Genomic DNA, 21,128 nt, shown 5'->3' with positions numbered 1-21,128 from the left:
ATTCATAACTACGTGATGACTCTCGAATTCTATACTGCATATGCCAAATTCTATTCTAAATCATAATTAATTTATAAACATGTCTCTAATAGCACTGCAATTGTAATAATAAATGCATAGAACTAATTTTCTAAACTAATTTACTACTACGTAACTACAAACTAAAGTATCATTGAACTCCTACTTAAATGGATCTACTATAGCACTAATTAAATTAAATTACTCATATTTAAATACGTAGTACTTAAATATAACAATATTTAAACTAAATATACTAACCTGCAGATCACAAGTGCTGAATCCGGCAGGGCTTCGCCGCTTTCCTTCTCCTCACTCATCTCTTTTTTTTCTGGATTTTTGGTGGAATTTTCGGGCTCAAATGAGGAGGAAAGGGGAGGGCTGGGGCTTTTATAAGGGGGAGACCCCGGTCGCCCGCGGGGGGGGGGGGGGGGGGCGACAGGCCCCCTGCCGCGACTGTGGGCCGGGCCCAGCGGCGGTCGCCCGTGGGCCGGGCGACAGGCCCCTGTCGCCCCCCCCAACGGGCGACAGGGCTTGTTTTTTTTTTCTCCAGGGACTTCGTTGCAAATTTGAAAAAAAAAAATTACACATTGGGCCTGTCGCCCTATGGGAGGGCGACCGGAGTATATTTTTGAAATTTTTGAAAGCGGACATATATTTTTGAAATTTTAATTTTTTTTAAATATAAAAAAGAAAAAAGTTCTATCTTCTGCTGAAAGTTTGGGGATTGTCACCCTCGGCCATTTCCCTCAAAGCTCATCACTCCGCCTCCCTCCCGAGCGTTTCCTCGTTTCCCAATTCCAGCCCACAGAGCCCACGAACCGTGATCGTTTACGCTTTCACCGTCTCAGCGCCGGTGCGCTCCGCGCGGCCGCCGGAGTGGCGGAGCATGGAAGCCAGCCAGAGATGCGAGACCTAACCGCAGGCTCCCGGTGCTACCTCGCCGGACTGACGGTCGCGTGGGCACCCGCCGCTCGTCGCCTCCAGTGACTCAGCTGTAAGCGCGCTTCCCTGAGCCCCCTTCGTGGTAGTCGAGGCAATCGGCTGACTAATTTTCCTATTTATGCAGTGAAAATCCATAGTATTTGCTGAAGATTGCTTAGAGGAAGAGGAGATTGTTTCAGCCTTCATTACCTTTTCCTTGAAATAAGCTTATGGATAAGGTATTAGATAGGGATCTGGGCATCTGCGCGTACCATCTGTTTCCATATATATTTCGTTTGAATTTTTTCTAATCATCTGCAGTTTTGAAGAAGAGTACTGACTGAGGCACACCAAAGGTTATCTGAATTAATATATTTTACGAGGTGATAAAATTGTATAGATCATAAGCCAGGACTATAGTCCACTTATAGGCTCATGGATTTACAGCAGTTGAGAAGGACCATAATTAGGCATAATTTTTGGAACAATGACATATACTGTACCAAGACATGGCTTATTTAGTAGCTGCCAGTAGGAGCAGGCGAACTGCAATGCATGACATGCTCATCACCGTGGCCTAACTCAGACATCAGACCATGTGACCTTCACCTCTCCAATGCTTTCATTGAGCCTGAGAGCCTTCCACACTCCCGGCGAAGCGTTCAAAACGTTGTTGCGGCATGGGGGCTCAAAGGCGTGCTCCTCGTCGCAACCGTTAATTGAGTCACATTCATCGACGACCTTGGCCAGGACAGACCTTCTATTTGCACGGACACGAATCTTCTTGTTGCAGCGGTTCATGCCGTCAAGTTTCAGCCAACCAGAGGACAATATGACCAGCAGTTCTTTGTCTCTGTGAAAGCGCATGTCGCAAGATGTGATCCTGGTTGCATCTTCACCGTTCTCAAATCTATTGAATGTCAGGATAGCTGGTGTCTTGGCTGACACCGGAGGCGAGCACCTGAACTGCGGATAGCGCTTGCCCGCAATGCAGCATCTTTTCCAAATCAGTCTCTCTGTCGCAGTTTCGTCCCTTGCCCTGAATGAAGCCACTGACATGGCAGGTTGCCGCTGAGACATTATGAAAGAGGAAGCAAGTGATCTGCAAGAGGGCAAACACAACCAGCACTCTAGTGTCAACCATATTTCAGCTCTCTTGCTAGCTGCCTCCGAAGTTTATGTGAGAGCTTGGGAGGCTTGGAACTCTTGGTGAGTGGCTGAAAGTATGTAGTCTGTTTAGCTTTATATAGAGCTCTAGCAGCAACCTGTCAGCAATTGCTATGCCTCTTGTTTAACTGGACATGTCATATGACGCCCCTTTCTTGGTTCATCACCACATGTTTGCCTTGATAAGCACACCTTTTTTTTTGTCTGTGCACGGCTGTTATAACTGCATTACCCACTAATGTTAGGTCCAATATTATTGTTGCGAGCTTTGGTATCAGTGATTCTTTTTTTCGAGTAAACAATAGCTTGACATAATTTTAACAATCAAATCTGATGCCCTTAAGGTTCCTATAAGCTCGTGTTGTTCCGGAATGAAAAATAAATAGAAGACACCTCCGTTTGTGAAATTGAAAAAAAGTGTTACAAGAAATAAAAATATGGATATGAAAATGGAAAGCATGGCGAGCCCAGAGTATTGTGGTCAAATGCTTACCATCGTTTATGTGTTAGCTTGTAGTACATCGTTAATATGATAATAATAGTTTATGTGTTAGCTTGTAGCACATCGCTAATATGATAATAATATCTATAGCAGGATCGATGGGGTGATTATATCAAGAAATAAACGTCTGGAATACTTGGGATTCCAATATTGTGCACTCAGGGAAGCTGAACCGAAGTGTGATGAGGACATCGCCATGCTGGACACGCTCATGCCATGGTCTTCCCCAAGTTACAAGTCGTCACCAACTCGGTCATCGTGTTCGTCTCAGATTCAGCCGACACCCCTGCACGGTTTCAGTGATATCTCCCTTATACGGTGTCCAAATGAGGTGATCTTGGATGCGTGACGACGAGACGCTTCTTTTGGTTCTAGTCCAGCTCTAGAAACCTCGTGGATCATTCTGTGTGACCACGGAAAGGTGCTACATCACCTATTTTGGGCCTTTTTAGGATTTGTATCGTGTCGGGCCTTAAGCCCATGTTGTGGGCCCCTCCTGGTCGCCCCCAACCCTAGCCCAGTAGCCGCCGCCGTTTAGACTTGGGTTTTGTTTAGTTCAAGTTTTCGACATCGAAACTTTGATTGATTCATTGTAACTATGGCGACAAATCCTTTTACTATGATCCAAGCCCCCCGTTCTTGATCTCCTCCACTGTGGCGATTAGTCCTTTGGAATCGAGTTCTTGAACCCCTCTTGTGATTTGCTTCATCCATATTTGCAATATCAGATTGCGTGTTTACATTTTCTTGCTTGTGTCCTTCGATTCGCTTGCAGGAAAAGCCTTCTCGGCGAGGTCAATCAAGTTGTGCTTGGTTGATAATCAAAGGAGCAGTGGTGTAGCGGTTGCAGGGTTCGAATCTTGCTAATTTGAAGCCGGATTGTCAACGTCGAGATCTCCATCAATCGAACGTACCTTTATCTCTCGGAAGATCGGACCTAATCCTCATCAAAGTGTCTTTCTTATTTGTGGGTATGTTTGTGAAGCTAAGATTCCCTTCTTTTGTCTTTGCTGCAGCTCTTTCAGACTGGCATCTGTCTTCTGGTCTTGTGCTTTCAAGAAATTGTTACTATCCCTTTTTAATAATTTCATCTTTGGAACTCAATTTTCTATCCCAAGTAGCCATTCTGCCCTGAAGACATTTTTCTCGTGTTAAGATTAATATATTTTGTTATATGCATTGAAGACAAAGCAGGCCAAGGCGTATTACACATTGAAATGTACTGTTATATCTTAAACTTCCGAATTTCTGTTTTAAGTGATTGTGGATAATCGCAGGATGGTGTGCCCTTTTCCTGATCTGTTTAGCATCAGGAATGTTGTTCCAACGTAGAGATGCATTATTTCCATGAGTGGCATTCAAAAATAGAGGGAAAGAGCACTTGTCAAGTAACTACGTACGTATTTATCTCCATGACTGCAAAACTTGCATTGAAAAACAATATTTCTGATAGGAATGCTGAGCTGTCTCACATCTTAGGCGGAGAGTTGATGGCTTGATGCTCCTGATATGTCATGAATCGCCACACTAATCCAATATAGGGGTAAATCTATGTTGTAACAAGGGCTTGTATATGTTGGCTGTAGTTTTTTTTTAAACAAGGTGCTACGGATAGATATCGAATAATACACATGAGTGACTGACTGGATGTTGTTTTTCGACAAGGCTGTTAAGGATGGACATTGGATGGTGCATGAGTGACTGACTTATTTTGAAAACATGAAGTAATGATTGCTGTTTATATGTCAATAATTAATCCTGAGATAGAATCATAGAATATCAAAATGTGCTGGAGTAACTGTATTTCTTCTATTACAGTACAAATGTACTATGACATAATATATACCTAGATCATGATTTCATACAAAGGCTATGACTCTGCTATATAGCCTTTATATCTCTGTCTTGACTGCTGTTGTACTTGTATGTCTGCCATTCAGTCAAGCTGTTCACTCATCAGAGCATCAGTTTATATAGTCATCTTCAGTTCTTCACCACACACACAAAGGTCTAGCTGCATCAATAATAAGTTCTATGGCTAAACCGCCACCTATGCAGGAATGCTAGACACAAGAATGATGGATCACAATATCATTACCAACAGTAGTACATTGAAACTATAAAAAAACAGTAGTACATTGAACATGTGCATGAGTTATTTTGGGAGAAACGTGACCTATATATATATAAAAGGAAAAAAAAGAGATGATAGTGGGTCACGATTTTTGGAAGGTGACAAATGCTAAATGATGGTTTTATTTAGTAGCTACTCCATCACTAATACTCCCAGGGGCATGCAAGTGAGAAGAACACACTCCTACGTGTGTACCTTCTTCCTCTCCTTGCAGAAGAAGCCAGCGCGCGTCGCACGGCTGATGATCAGACATCGGACCAAGTGACCTTGACCTCTCCGAGGCTCTCCTTGAGCCCCAGCGCCTTCCACACCGCCGGCGACCCGTCGACGACGTTGTTGGCGCACGGCGGCTCGAAGTTGTGCTCCTCGTCGCAGCCAGCCACCGAGTCGCACTCGTCGACGACCTTGGCCAGCACGGAGCGCCCGTTGGCGGTGATGCGGACCATCTTGCCGCACCGGCGCGTGCCGTCGAGCCGCAGCCACCCGGAGGACAGCGCGACCACCATGGCGCTGTCCTTGTAGAAGCGGTGGTCGCAGAAGGTGGCGCCGCCGCCGTCCTTGCCCTTCTCGAAGCTGTTGAGCGTCAGCGTCGCCGGCGTCCTGGCGGACACCGGCGGCGAGCACCGGAACTGAGGGTACTTGCGCCCCGCGGCGCAGCACTCGGAGCCGTTTATCTTCTTGCACTTGCCGGCCTTGCCGTGGAGGACGCCGCTGGCGCGGCAGGTGCCCGCGCCGGCGGCGGGCTGCTTGTGCTTGGCGGCATGGGCGTGGAGGGACAGGACCTGCAGGAGCACGAGCGCCGCCAGTAGCTTCGTGCTGGCCATGCTAGCTAGCTGCTCGATCTGCTGATGAACCTGAACGGTGATCGCAGTGAATGAACTCGATCCTGCTGGTGCATGAGGTGTGTGGGATCCATGGGGTGCTTTATATAGAGTCAAGGAACGTCAATTGCTATGGAGTTCGATCGATTTTACATTTTTACTGGACAAGTTAACACAGTCCCGTTCCTCGGTTTTGCAACCCGCTATGTTGTTCGATTGGTTGGTGGTCTGATAGTACATAGTAGACACTGAATTTCGGCGGTGAAAGCAGACTGGAACTGCCGTGGATCGACAAATGACGCCACATCTTAGTTTTGTCTTTGCTTGCACAGGGGAATAATAGTGTGCTAAACATCTAACATTTGAATGCAGAATAAATTTAAAAAAAAAAACCATTTGGATGCAGGAAAAAAACTTATATTATTTTTTTCCGAACAAATTAACTCTGGATAGTTCTTGCTTAATTGGAGCTATGCTTGTTAGTTGAAGGATTCAATTGGTAAACTCGAGCCTACACACACGTTCCTTTTGCATTCATAGAGTAAGTTGGCGCGCGAGCTGTCTTGCACAACCCGCTGGAAACTAAAAGAACAATCGTCGATCATTTCTGATGAAAAACTGGCTAGATCAGAGGTCCCTGAAGTGCTTCCATCCATCACCCTCACATTGTTGCCCCCCTTGTCTGAACATCTGAGTGAGTGAGATTCCCAGGTATATGCACCTTGATCTCCCTCCCGAGAGGACACGTGAATCCAAGTAGCTAGCGTCCTCTTATGCGTGCAAGTATAGGAATCCAAGTTAGCTCGTTTGTCTTCTCCGGCTCGTTTTGGTGATCCATCGTCCCATCCATTTGGGCTGCGCCACTTGTCCCAGGAGTTTGTCTTCGTTTTTTTTCTCTCTTTTTTTTGGCTGTGGAAGTCTCTAGGACATTGCATGATGGCGTACCAAAGAACAAAGATCATTCATTGGTCTCAAAAAAAAACAAACAAGGATCATCTGTTGGTACCTCGCTGCAGCATGAGCGAGCCTTCTAGAGAGATCTTGTAAGAGAGGGGGAAGTTGGTCATCAGGAGCTACAAAAAGCTGAGTTAAAAAAAGGATCGGATGTGGCGTGAGCGAAAATATAGATGGAGGGCTGTACTCGGGGCTCCTATATATTCTGTGGAAGGTAGATAAGTCATCTATTTTTAAAGTCCATTTGGTCTAATTAGCTGTTGCAAATATGTTCAACATTTTAACAGAATTCACTCAACATTTTCTATAAACAAGTTCAACATTTGACTTCAAATTGTTGGAACTGTAAATACGAAATGTTGAAATTGGAAGAATGGAATATTGGAAATACTAATTTGAAATATTGAAGGCGCTTCTCCGGCGAGCAGCCTGCTTCTTCTCCAGCGAGGTCGACGCGCGGTGGCGCGGGTCCGCTCGGAGCGGCGGCTGCACGGGCGGGCACTGGCGGACCGCTTTGGCGGCGAAACTGGGCTCCGGCCCCCCCTTGCCCAAAAGGAATTTTCAAACTATATCTCTGCAGCCCATAAAACTTAAGCTCAGTAGCCCACGAACGGGTCAACGCTGAAACAAAGAAGCTAGCGAAGCCCATAAAACGAAGCTATATATCATATATATATATATATATATATATATATATATAATGTCATTTCTGACGTCAGCTATATGTCACTTGGATTTTTATTAAAATTGGCCCCCCTACATTTTGCTTCACGGTCTGCCACTGCGGGCGGGCAAATGGCGGCAGGCAAGCTTAGGCAATGGCAGCCGGCGAGCTCGGCACGCGGCGGCCGGTGAGCTCGGCGCATGTGGGCAGCGGCGGCGCGCTCGCGCGGAGCAGCAGCGACGGCGGGGTAGCGCGCAGTGGCATGGAGGTGCGGCGGCGGAGCAGGGGAGGCTCGGTGACGAGACAGGAAGGCCCGGCGGCGATGCGTGCGCCGGCCTGCGTTGGGTGGTGCGTGGCGGCGGGAGCACGGGAGGGAGAGAGGGTGAGGGGTTAGGGTTTGGGTGTATTGATCCAACGGTTGGAGATAGTTGCACGAATCTCAAATACTGGAATGTGAGGTAGAAAAAATCTACCGGAAGATATATAGGATTGCACGCTGTACTTAGGGGTGGTAAAAGATCCAACATTTTGAACTAGAAAATCTAAGAGTCAGACCCTAAAAGAACTAGGTTCTGATTTTTATATAATTTTGAAATAAAAAAATTAAAAATTTTATTAGACTGTGAAGAGACTAGCCATGATCCATTACCTTGCCTAAGTACGTGATTTGGTACACGACTGAGCTAGCATCCGGCATGGCCGAAGTCGTCAGAGCTGGTCGCGGTGGAGTGCGACCTCCTCTCCTAGCCGTGGTGGTGGTGTATCCCGTCGACCGTCATTGCCGTGTGTTACGCGAGGACGGCGAGGTGGTTCGGTGGTTCGGGCTGAGCTCCATGTTCGAACTGACCAAGGTTTGGACCTGCGCGTCGCGGCCCATGCGGACAAGGTCTGGGTGAGAATAAGCACCGGACCCAGGTTTGGGCCTGATACGAGAAAATGCGAGGCGATGATCTTCTTGGGCCTTGCTGGCTCCGTCTCAAAAAGAAAAGAAAAATCCTTTTCGCCTCCTTGAACTTTGGATCGAGTTTGTTTTTCCTCTCTGAACTTTAAAACCGGTCGACTAGCCTTCTCGAACTCCCGAAACCGGTTGCAGGACCTTCTTGAGCGGGTTTGAGGGCGGTTTTACTATTTTTTATATTTATTTTAATTGATTTTTTGAAAAATTATAGTAAATCACAAAAAATCATAAAATAGAAAATCCAATTTTGTTGGACTCCACATGAGTAGGTATACACAGTGAACATATTATATGGTATACTTTAGCAAAAATTTTTTGCTATATCTTTAGATATATATTTTTCTGTAATTAATTTATAGCTATAGTTTTTGTCATCCAATTATTGTGAAATTTTTATGGTGGACTAATCATTATATGATTGAGCTGTAGTAAAAATTTTGTGATTATTGAATCATGTATGACTGAGTTATAGATTTATCTAGGTTTATCTATAGATTCGTATAGATTTTTCTATAGATTTATCTAGTTTATATAGATAAATCTATAGATTAGTCAAACATTATCTAATAATGATAAAAATTTTACTACAGCTCAATCATATAATGATATGTCCGCCATAAAAATTTCACCATAGTTGGACGACGAAAACTATAACTATAAATTAATTACAGAAAAGTATATATCTAAAGATATAACAAAAAATTGTACTAAAGTATATTATATAATATGTTCACTTCGTATATCTACTCATGTGAAGTCCAACAAAATTGGATTTTCTATTTTATGATTTTTTTGTGATTTACTATTATTTTTTAAAGATTTAGTTAAAATAAACATAAAAGAAAAATAGTAAAACCGCCCTCAAATCCGCTCAAGGAGGTCCTGCGACCGGTTTCGGGAGTCTGAGGAGGCTGGTCGTCCGGTTTTAAAATTCAGGGAGGAAAAACGGATTCGACCCAAAGTTTAGGAAGGCAAAAATGACTTTTTTCAAAAGAAAAATTATCTTCTTGGGCCAAGTGTCAGGCCAGCTCAAAACACAAAACTAGTCCAGTGCTCGGTTTTGGGCTTTTGAGTGCTGATCCTGTCGCACTGGAACAAACTTCTTTTTTTAGAACGTGCCTTGGCACGTATTTTATTAAGAAGAAGAAAGGAGAAATACACCCACGGTCCCAGAAAAGAGACCCACAACCCCTAATCACAAAGCACTAATTACATTTCCACCGTTCTGCGACCCGGACCGAAAACTAGAAAAGGAGGAATCCCTAGCGAAGAAACCGGCTGTGGCCCAGACATCCCCTTCGTCCAGAATGGCATTCGAAAGTATCCAAGGCATGGAGGCCTTTCGGTCAAACACGTGGGCATTGCGCTCCTTCCAAATTGTCCAAATAACCAGCAAGACAAAAGTGTCGAACGCTTTCCTTTTGTCTCTAGGCAGGCGTTTACGAGACGTAGACCACCAGCTGACAAAAGACGTCGCGTTTGAGCACGGGACCAGCAGTTGTAGGCCACCACGTCGAAGCAAACTGAACCACACTTCCCTGCTGTAAGAGCAAGAAACCAAGAGATGATCAATTGTCTCCGAGCCCTGATCGCATAAAGCACAGCTATCATGGTCCTGCAGGTTATGTCTGAAGCGCCGGTTAGCCGTCCAGCAGTGATCGTGCAGCACAAGCCAGCAGAAGAACTTGCATTTGGGTGGAGCCTTGGTCTTAAGGAGCAGCTTTGCCCCCGGCACAACAGTTTGCCCGTAGAACATGGCGGTGTAGGCGGAGGAAGCCGAGTACTGATGGTCAGTCGACCAACGCCACAAGAAAGTATCACTAACCCCGTCCAAGAGCTGGTAGGACCAAACAAGCTCCCAGATGGTGAGGTACTCAAGGATGACCTGGACTGTTAACGCTCCTTTGATGTCCTGTGTCCAGGATGAATTCAGAAGCCCCTGTGCAACGGTCTTAGACCGCTTGGCCTTGGCTGGGACAGCAGCAAAGAGGCAGGGCGCAAGGAACTCAATGGAGGACCCATTCACCCAGTTGTCCGTCCAGAACAATGCCTTCTTCCCGTCCCCCAACTGGACAGTGATCGAAACCCGGAACAAGGCAGAGCAGAGTGCATCAGGAGCAGCGGGGAGAGTAGTCCAAGTTTTGGTTTCGTCTGTACGGCGCAGCCACTCCCAGCGCAGACGGAGAGAAAGGCCCATCAGTTTGAGATCAGGTATACCCAAGCCGCCAAGCTCTGCAGGGCGACAGCATTTGGGCCAAGCAACCATGCAATGCCCCCCATGAACCGAAGCCGTTCCCTTCCAGAGAAACGCACGACACAGCTTGTCAATAGCTTGAATGGCCCATGGGCTTAGCTCCACCGAAATTGCTGTGTGCACAGAAATTGCTGAGAGGGTGACACAAGTGAGCACCTTGCGGCCAGCACGCGACATCAGGCCAGCTTTCCAAGTAGGAAGTCTTGCTGCAACGGAGTCGACCAGGGGTTGTAGATCCGCCCTTGATAATTTGTAGATGGACAGTGGAATTCCCAAGTATTTGCAGGGAAACGGGGAGAGACGGCAAGGGAAGAAATGAAGAATAGTGCAGGTGTCATTCAGATCACATTGGATAGGACTTGCCTGGCACTTTTGCACATTTGAATGCAGACCCGACGCCGTGGCAAATACCTCCAGAATAGCCCGCAACGCAACCAGCTGTCGCTCCTCCGGCGTTACAAAGGTTACCACATCGTCGGCATAAAGAAAAGCCCGGCATCGCACCTTTGGATCAATGGGCTTTAACAGGTTATATCTCTCCGCAGCCGAGATCAACGCGTTCAGAACTTCCATGACCAGCACGAAGAGCATGGGTGAAAGTGGATCCCCTTGTCTCAAGCCGCGGGCGTGACAGATCCTTCTCCCAGGTGATCCATTGACCAGAATTTTTGTGCTGGAAGTAGACAGCATAATGCTCAACCAGTTTAGCCATCTACTAGAGAAACCCATGTGTTCTAACACTGCTAGGAGGAAGGTCCAATTGACAGTGTCGAAGGCTTTTGCAATGTCAATTTTCAGAAGAGCAGCGGCTTGTTTCTGCTTGTGTAAAAGCCTAGCGGTTAACTGCACAGCACGGAAGTTGTCATGCAGAAATCTTCCCTTGATGAACGCGCTCTGGTTAGGCTTGACCAAAGATTGCAGAAATGGAGCGAGCCGTGTTGCAAGAACCTTTGCTGCCAACTTTGCAAAACTATGAACCAAGCTGATAGGCCGGTAGTCAGATACCTCCTGTGCGACATTTTTCTTTTTAAGAAGGATCATGTATGCTTGATTGACAAGGTAGAAACTCCGGCCATCCAGCGACCATAAAGCATTGAAGGCAGCCATGATGTCTGCCTTCTTCACTGCTCTTCTGAAAAAAAAAACAGCATGGACTGCTCTTCACTGCTCTTCTGAACAAACTTCTTCACTGCTCAAGTTTGTAAAGAGTTTTCATCAGAGAGAAAAAAAACAGGTTTGCCATAAAAAAAAACAGGTTTCGACCAACAGTGTCGTCGAGAGTGAGTCATGAGTAGCAATTAGCAGATGGACTAGCGAGAAGAGCTCCACAACACTTGGGCTAGGCGCTACAGCATGGAAGCGTGATACTGATACCAATGCAAAAAGCTCAAGCGGTCAAGCCCTTACAATAGCAGTACAAACCTTGCTAGCCTGCCAACTGCCATGACGTCGATGCATGACTTACTTCTGAATAATTAGTACGCAACACGCAATATATATTAGTTTCAACAGAGCGAATAAACAATCAGTTTATCGATTCACGCGTATTTGGCCTTGTACTCCTGCCACAGCTGCTGCACGCTCTTCCCCGTGATCTGCGCGAAGAAGTCGTCGCTGTACCCGTCCTTCATCTTGGCGTTGAGCTGCGCCACGAACCCCGGCTTGAGCGAGGAGCAGTAGTCCAGGAACCTCGCCGTGACGTCGTACCCCTGGTCCCACCGGTCGCCCTGCCCGGGCTTCACCCAGTGCCCCGGCGCGTACCCGGCCTTGAGCCGGACGTAGTCGGCGATGCCCTCGACGAGGCCGCCGTTCGCCGCCCCCCGCCCGTCCCACTGCCACACGTGCGTCGTCTCGTGGAACAGCACGCCGGCCACCTCGGTCCTGACGTCGCCGGAGTAGTTGCCGACGTACGGGGCGCTGAGGGTGATCACGCCGCCGCTGGCGAAGGCCGCGGCGCTGCCGCCGACGTCCGCGACGACGAGGGTCACCGCGTCGACGGCCTTGCGGTCGGCGGCGCTGGTCTGGTTGAAGGTGCTCCAGATGAAGGTGGACGCGTTGGAGAGCACCTGGGTCGCGTAGGCGAGCCCCACGGCCTAGTCGAACCGCTGGCCGCCGGCGGTGCCGGACGCCGTGTTCGTCGCGTTGAACGTGACGGCGCCGGCCGTCGTCGTCGCGGCCAGGGCGAGCAGGAGAGAAGCGGCTGCGGCGAAGTGAGGCTCCATTGTTGTGCTAGATCAGCTGCAGCGCTCAACTACTTTACTACTTGTATAACAGGTAGGCATGGACTTGCATACATATATATAAGGAGAGGTGTATATATATATGTAACTTGCAGGTTGTTTTGATTAATTTGAACAGCCGGCAACCTGCTTGCGGTCCGGTTCCTCCACTGGGCAAAACATTGTTGCTACCAATGTTTTCAAATCGTATTGTTGAATCCAGTTGTAAGAGCATTGATAAGGCGACTAATTTTGCTAAGCTATATATAGTTACGAGAGTTTAGTAATGGATTACATACTTGAAGGAGTGTATTACGAATTAGATATTAGTTGTTCTATGTTTGATCGGACGACTAATCGCGATGATTATTAGTCGATGACTAATCAGACAGCTTGCAATATAGTCGAGCTAATCGAGTTAGTGGGTATAATCGGTACCAAGGAACTGATAAGGATGATTAGTTGGATGATCTGATAACATTGGTTGCTACTTGCGGAAAACAATGAGGTGAAGCCAAAGGAATACGGACAAGTCAGCCTCGATCACATACGCTTTACAATCCGGCCATAAGTGCTTTAATTTCATTTATGGGATGACATGGTGAATGCGTTGTCAATCACCCGTCATTTGTGATCAACATTGTATTTTACATGTACAATAATGTGCTTCTGTGACCTCAATATCACAGTATTAGTAAATTTGAAATTGGGCTGAAGTAATACATATTTATATATATTTTGTTAACAGAATGCATAAACCGCTCCGCAGCAAGAAGCAACGCACGAAAGCTGCCATCCGGTGTCTTCCATTCGACCTCGTTGAGGCGGGAAACTGTTGCCGTCCTACTGGACAACTCCGAAAGCCGGCCTGGAGCTGTCGCATGGTGCCCGACCGGGTGCTGCGACAGAGACTGGACATACCGATGGCGCGATGCATGAGCAGGGCAAAATCAGTGAAGGGGTGCATTTTTCTTATGGACGCATAAGCTTAGGAAAGGGGGGCATATGCACCCCTAGGTATTTTTCATTTTCTTGTGGGTGCATATGCACCTCTACGCACGATATACCTTCGCCCCTGCACGCAATCCAAGAGGAGCAAAAGTAGAACGACCTAGAATAGTAGAGCCAAATGCGGCACCGATGATCTTCACTTTGCCTGTGTTCAAGTCCTTGTGTGGCTTTGGAATCATGATGGCTAGCTTGGTGTGGAGAATGATGGAGCAGTGGTCGCGGTAGCTGGGGGCTCGGCTTTTATGCTGGTTGAGATCTGGACGTAGCTTGGCCCGTTCTCTGAAGCCTCTCAAGCTTGGACTGACATAATTAGAACTAAAGTTTAGCCCTCCACCTATTCTAGCGCATCCGGCAATAATGAAATAGTCAAAATAGGGAGCGTTATTACTAGATTCATCATATAGTACAAATTCATAAAATTGTCTTATGTATATTTGGGATCTAAGGAAAATAAAAAGGAGTTCTACATGGATGCTAGATCCGAATATGGGCACTAATTTGGAACCAAACAAACGAATTATATTAACTTAATTTGGACCATAGTAATTTATTGGAAAACAAAAGTGGGATCTAGTTTTGACTATCTTATCACGTAGAACACAACGGTGCTATCGGTGGTATTCAAAGTAGAGCTCTTACGAAGAAGATAAAATATTTTTTAGAAAGCTATCTTATACCAAAAAGGTTACGGCAGTGGAAAGGAAAAGTGTTGTGCGTGGATGGAAAAGTGGCAGGAAAGGGATCGCGCGCTACGGTCCCCGCGTGACCCATCGCACATTAACGTCATTTTTTTCCTTTGTAAAGTTTTTTCTCCAGAGAGACAAAAGTTTTGCCATTAAAAAAAATAGGTTTCGACCAACAGTGTCGTCGAATTATAGGAGATGAGTCATGCGTAGCAATTAGCAAATGAACTAGCAAGAAGAGCTCTACCACACACGTGGTCACTTGGGCTAGCATGCAAACATACTCTCTCCGTTTTTATTTACACGTTGTATTAGATTTGTCTTAAGTTAAATTTGTCTAATTTTGACTAAATATATAGACAAATATAGCAACAACTATACTATCCAATATATACATTATCAATATATACTTCATGGTGGATTCAACGAAACAAAATTTGGGATTATAAATGTTATTATTTTTTATATAAATTTGATCAAAATTTATCAAATTTGACTTAGAAAAAACTTAATAGGACATGTAAATAAAAATAGATAAAGTAACACCAATGCAAAAGCTCAAGCGGTCATGTATAGCATACAAACTTTGCTTGCCATCTAAATAATTTTGCTAAGCTATATATAATTACGAGAGTTTAGTAATGGATTACATACTTGAAGGAGTGTATTATGAATTAGATATTAGTTGTTCCATGTTTAATTGGATGACTAATTGTGATGATTAGTCGATGACTAGTGTTAGAGGAGTCAAGGGCCTATTGGGCCTTAGCCCATTAGAATTAAGTAGTCGCTTGCTTAGGGGTCAAATAAACCTCTCTATATAAAAAGAGGAGATGTATCAATCTAATCAAGCAAGAGATTAGAAGAAAATCCCTTCTCTCTTGCTGGCCGTGGGCAAAGCCCCGCAACCGGCCTCCCTCGGCGCCCGAAACCCTAGCAATCGCCCCCTCTCCCTCTCTCATGATCTGCAGCCCAACAACCATAACAAGCTGGTATCAGCTATGCTAGACGAAGAGAAGGCTCCATCACCACCGCCGCCGCCGACCATTGAAGGACTTGTGGCCACGATGACCAAGGTCCTTGGCCGCCTGGACGCCTTGGACGACATTAAGGCACGCCTGGCTGCTGTGGAGTCGCAGCGCACGCCGCCCTCCACCGCGCCCTTCTCCTACGGGATGCCGGGGTATGGATCTACTTCGCTGGGGAGCCCTTCCTTCACGGCTGCCGCCACCATGGCCACGGTTGCCTTCTCGTCATTCACCGCCCCCAGCCCCGTGCCAGGTTCCGCGGCAGATGTGCGACTCCCAAAGGCAAGAGCGTCTCCTGCAGCGATTGTTCCATCATTCACCAAGGATCTGTGCGCCGACATAATGGTTACAATAGTCTAGATACAAGCCGCTCTCTAGGAGATGATACAACTTGAGCGAAAGAGAGAGGCGGTCATGCACCTACAAGCGGCAACGCGCAAGTTCTTGGCGCAATGGCTCGTTCGCGTGATGCGCAAGGAGCAATAGGACCAAGCGACTTCATTCATCCAGGCGGCAGTGCGGCTGCAGGCTGCAGCACGCCGTCTCCTGGCGCGGAGACGGCTACAGGAGATGAGCCGGAAGATGCATGTAACGTCTCGCCTCCCCGAGGCCGGGACCGCTTACATCTGGCAGCTTAACTAGGACACAGACTATCCTCACAGACCAATACATATTTTGTCTGCACACTTCGTCCTCACTCGTGCGCACCCGGAAATAACTTCCCGGTCGGTCACCCATCCCCAAATTACTCCGGACCAAGCACACTTAACCTCTGAGTTCTTTGGAGATTGGCTTCCAAAAAAGAAGTTGCAACTTGTTGGTATGAGTATCCTATTAATCCTATTAAGTCCTAAGCCGGAGTGTCACATACTGACCCCTTTAAGAGACCTACGTCCCCGTCGGTCAATCTCTAGCTAGGAACGTCCTCTCTTGGCCACGTCTTGTACGTCTAGTGCTAACGGCTCATGTGCCACGTCCGTGCGTCCAGTGCCAACGGTCTCTGTGCCATATCCGTGCGTCCAGTGCCAACGGCGCCTCCCAGATGCTCGCGCACTGACCCGCCACGCGCCCGTCCACATGCCGGTGGCATCTGCGCCCCCACGCGACCGTGCTCATGCCTGCGCACTTACGCCCGTACGTGCCCGTGAAACCACGAGTCGGCTCTGATACCATTCTGTAATGTCCCGCCTCCCCGAGGCCGGGCCCGCTTATATCTGGCAACTTAACTAGGACACAGACTATTCTCACAGACCAACACATGTCTTTTCTGCATACTTTGTCCTCACTCGTGCGCACCCGGGAATTACTTCCCGGTCGGTCACTCATCCCCAAATTGCTCCGGGTCAAGTACGCTTAATCTCTGAGTTCTTTGGAGACCGGCTTTCGAAAAAAAATTGCAACTTGTTGATATGAGTATCCTATTAATCCTATTAAGCCCTGGGCGGGGGTGTCACAATGCACGAGGGAGCCTTGATGGCGGTCAACCTTGGCAAAGGGGAGCGCATCCTTGCCCCATCGGACGGCCATCAGCAATCGCGCCGATCTGCTGCTGTCTTCATGCGTGAGCAAGGTGTTGCTTTCGCGATCGGCGAACTCCAACTCTACGGCAGTGATGATAGGGGAGGCGATTTACTCTTTGTCACCACAAGCGGGTATGCACTGTCTAGCACCACTGTTTTTTGCTACCAGGCGCCGCAAGGACGTCTCCGTTGGTCGCAGTCCCGATTAATTCTAGGTGGCCGTATCCGTGCACCCCTCTCGTTCCGTTGGTCTATGTGGGATCCAGACGGCGACATGCGTGCAGATCCAGCACGTGGAGGGTGTCCGCCGTATCTTCAGGACTCAAAAATAAAGAGACGCAGTTTATTTAAAATAAGCTGAGATGTAAAAGACTGGTTCTTAGGTGTTCGGTTTGCTTCTAGTGGAGTCATTGTTAGGTTGCAGCTCGAGGACGAGCTGCATGCTCAGGTGGGGTGTAGTGTTAGAGGAGTCAATGGCCTATTGGGCCTTAGCCCATTATGGTTAATTAGTCGTTTGCTTAGCAATCACCCCTCTCCCTCTTTCACGATCTGCAACCAACAACAGCCATAACAACTAATCAGACAACTTGCAATCTAGTCGAGTTAATCGAGTTAGTGGGTATAATCGGTACAAGGAACTGATATGGTGAATGCGTTGTCAATCACCCGTTCGTTTGTGATCAGCGTTGTATTTTACATGTACAATAATGTGCTACACACTGTGACCTCACTTTCACAGTATCAGTAAATTTGGGAGAAATTAGACTCAATTAATACATATTTATGTATATAGATTTGGTTAACATAATGCATAAACAGCTCCGCAGCAAGCAGCAACGCACTGACAACTCCGGAAGCCGGCCCGGAGCTGTCGCGCGGTGCCCGGCCAGGTGCTGCGGCCGAGACTGGAGACATACCGATGGCGCGATGTTCATGAACAGGGGCACAGGGCAACATCAGTTTAGGCGATGGTGTCTTTTTGCCCCAAGTAGCAATTAGTTAGTCTTTTTGACGAGGGCAGGACACAGGTCTTAGCGATGTCTGTCTTCTCCGGTTCATTTTTTTAAAAAAAGATGTTGCTAATTGCTAATTAGTCATTACGGATGGGTTTTGAAAGACTCGTTTTTAGTATGTACAAAGAATATTTTCCAATAGATTTTCAAATACTTTGAGTTTAAAAATAACGCTGCTAGAAAAGGGGCCATGTGCACCGGTTGAAAAAGACATTTTTCAACCGATATCTCGAGATCGAGACTAAAGGTCTCAATCTTTAACACCGAATAAAATAACCGGTATTGAAATCCTACTTTTAGTATTGGGTAATGTTTTCACCGGGTACCAATGCATTTTTTATCGGAAAAAAATATTAAATCCTGAAAGAGGCTTCCACAAGCGCACGGCGGCCGAGATTCAAACTCAGAGAACCTCTTGCCTCACAGTACCTCTTTTACCATCTCACATGGAAATCAATTGTGATGGATAAAGATATAACTTCTATTTTGAAGTAACCTACAGATAAGCCTTTGCGGTACACCAAAAGATATCCATAGGCACCGGATAATGTTACCACCCGGTACTAGAAGTACGGGGTGGTAACATCACTCTGCGCCTATGAATAGCCTTTGGTACGGGTGGTGGGTATCCATAGAATTTCATCCAACCCAAAAGTACCGGCACGAAGAAAATCTAGTACCAATGCTAGTATCGGTACCGGGTTTTCTTCATGCTAACACTTTTCTAGTAGTGTAAGTTTTGTATAGATGAATATTTTTTTGCAAATATTTATATAATTTTATCCATTGCGTCAAAATATAGTGGGCAGAATCATGTCCATTCCCACTAATAAAAAATATTGACAAACTAAATAGTATAGTGAAAAATTCAATTTAGATCATTCTTGGCATTTTCACCTATACATCTCCGATGAAGATATCACATCACTATAGACGATTCCAAACTCACAAGTACAAAAAGTTTGCAAATATTTTTGTTTTGTAAATTTTACAAGAGATGAGTACGGGCATAATATAAACCTCCATGGCTCCATCGAATCTCATTAGCAAACCAAATACCTGCATGTTGTATTGACTATTGAGTAGCGCTAGAAGAAAAACCCGGACGTGCTAAAAAAAAAAGTCTAGCTACGTAATAACGTACCTGTGGCAGGCCAAAGTGCAAGAGGGGAAATCTGGGGAGAAGCTCATTCTTGCGTTGGTAACAATTTCGCATGCCAGAGATACTTTGTGTTTCATGCGTTAATCTAAGTTGTTCGCTAGCTTATGCCGTATGGTCAGGCTACAAAGATCGACAGATGTAGACGGCAACTAATTGACACAAACGTACGTGCACACGTCAATGTTCTTCATTGACACATTTCAGCAAGCGAGGGAAAAGTTATATATAGCGGTCTATGGAGAAAAGCGAGTGAGACATCATAGACGAAGTCCAAGTCAGTCCATTTGACCAAACCTAACCACAGATTCTTTTTCCACCCGGCCTACATCAGCTTCAACCATTAATTTGGGAAAGAGAAGTCTCAACTTCGAAAGTCCTCATCTTATCTATTTCTGAAGTAATCTGATCCCTATGATAACGCCACCGCAACCATAAGTAGCGGTTCCCAGATCAGCAAGAAGTTCACAGCACCAACCAGCACCAGCAGCACAAGATGAAGAAGCTTCACGTCGCCGTGGTCGCTTCTCTCCTGGCCCTGGCCGCGGCCGCGCCGGTGGCCGGCGCCGTCACGTTCGACGCGACGAACACGGCGTCCGACACCCCCGGCGGCGAGCGGTTCGACCAGGCCGTCGGCCTCGACTACGCCGAGCAGGTCCTCTCCGACGCGTCCACCTTCGTCTGGGGCACCTTCAACCAGCCCAGCCCCGCCGACCGCAGGCCGGTGGACGCGGTCACCCTCGTCGTCGAGGACATCGGCGGCGTCGCCTTCACCGGCGGCAGCGAGATCCACCTCAGCGCCCAGTACGTCGGCGGCTACTCCGGAGACGTCAAGACCGAGGTAACGCGCACCTACCATGATCTCTCTTAGTCCTAGCTACTTGCATATATACATCATCAATGGCGTCCTTATTTCTAGTTCTGAACTTCCGAATTCTGATGAATAATGAGCATCTGTGTCTGCACCTTTGGCCTGCTAGGTGACCGGGGTGCTGTACCACGAGGTGGTGCACGTCTGGCAATGGGGGCTGCAGGACTACGGGGCGCACCCGGGGATCTTCGAGGGCATCGCCGACTACGTCCGCCTCAAGGCCGGGTACGCGCCGGGGCACTGGGTGCAGCCGGGGCAGGGCGACCGGTGGGATCAGGGGTACGACGTCACGGCGAGGTTCCTGGACTACTGCGACTCGCTGCAGCCGGGGTTCGTGGCGCAGCTCAACGCCAAGCTCAAGGACGGGTATAGCGAAGACTACTTCCTGCAGATCCTGGGCAAGAACGTGCAGCAGCTGTGGCAGGACTACAAGGCTAAGTACGGGGGCTGACAATGACATGGATGGGTAGTCCGTGGTCAACAGTCAACCAAGTCAATGCCTAGCTTGGTGTGATATTGTTGTTGAATAGTACTTGAATAAGGTGTTTGTTGACCACCTCGCAAACTACTATTGCTTAATGAATGATCAATAATATAGTTATATACATGTCGTCATGTGTGGACGTTTTTCTAATTTTTTTTTAAAAAAAGACGTGCATAAAAGGCATATTCTTGGTTGAGTTGTAAACTTGTAATGGAATTATTATTTTGAGCTTCAAGTGTATGATTTTTTTAGTCACTTCAAGAATATGAATTAGATTAGCCCAGCTCACGATCATTGCTAGGGCTGCTAGTCACGCAGGATTGGGGGGAAACCATACATGGAAAGTAATAATCTATACTATAAAGAATGAAAGAATTGGATTGCTTTCTCACCTACATTAATCCAGCCATCTCTCTCACAAATCCTTTGTTGAAGGCCCACATGAAAGGGCTAAGTGGTTGACAGGATTTAATAGGAGATAAAAACACCATCAAAGAAATTATTTCTGCCCAAATCTCCTATTTTTTCTCACCAAAGCGACACATACCCGCCCACTGTACCCGCCCGCTCCCCCGCGTTACCCACGCCGCTTTCCCCGCCCGCGCCCCTGTAGCGCCGCCTCCCCTGCCACGCTCCCCTGACGCCGCGACGACGCCCTGCGAGGGGAGGCACCGTACCCGCCGCACCCGACGCCGCCGCCGCCGACGTCGCGCCCCCGCACCCTGCCACGCCGCCGCCCCCGAC

General features: G+C 47.2%; 2 protein-coding genes and 2 pseudogenes across 2 annotated transcripts; 1 reads left to right on the top strand and 3 right to left on the bottom strand.

Annotated features, from left to right (window-relative positions):
• Positions 1–1,524: 1,524 nt before the first annotated feature.
• On the bottom strand, positions 1,525–2,086 carry LOC120647804 (annotated as a pseudogene).
• A 2,904-nt stretch (positions 2,087–4,990) lies between these two features.
• LOC120647803 (putative ripening-related protein 4) lies at positions 4,991–5,569 on the bottom strand. Its single transcript, XM_039924640.1, has one exon. The coding sequence runs from the start codon at positions 5,567–5,569 to the stop codon at positions 4,991–4,993; it is 579 nt and encodes a 192-aa protein (XP_039780574.1).
• A 6,082-nt stretch (positions 5,570–11,651) lies between these two features.
• On the bottom strand, positions 11,652–12,618 carry LOC120648571 (annotated as a pseudogene).
• Positions 12,619–19,392: 6,774 nt separating this feature from the next.
• Positions 19,393–20,624, top strand: LOC120650678. The gene is made up of 2 exons (XM_039927888.1): positions 19,393–19,870; positions 20,010–20,624. The coding sequence occupies exons 1-2, from the start codon at positions 19,526–19,528 to the stop codon at positions 20,349–20,351; spliced, it is 687 nt and encodes a 228-aa protein (XP_039783822.1). The 5' UTR covers positions 19,393–19,525; the 3' UTR covers positions 20,352–20,624.
• The last annotated feature ends 504 nt before the right edge of the window (positions 20,625–21,128 follow it).

The sequence above is a fragment of the Panicum virgatum genome, chromosome 9K (genome assembly GCF_016808335.1).
Source record: "Panicum virgatum strain AP13 chromosome 9K, P.virgatum_v5, whole genome shotgun sequence".
Classification (NCBI taxonomy): domain Eukaryota; kingdom Viridiplantae; phylum Streptophyta; class Magnoliopsida; order Poales; family Poaceae; genus Panicum; species Panicum virgatum.
The sequence above is the reverse complement of the archived record's forward strand: the minus strand, read 5'-3'. Positions and strand labels throughout refer to the sequence as shown.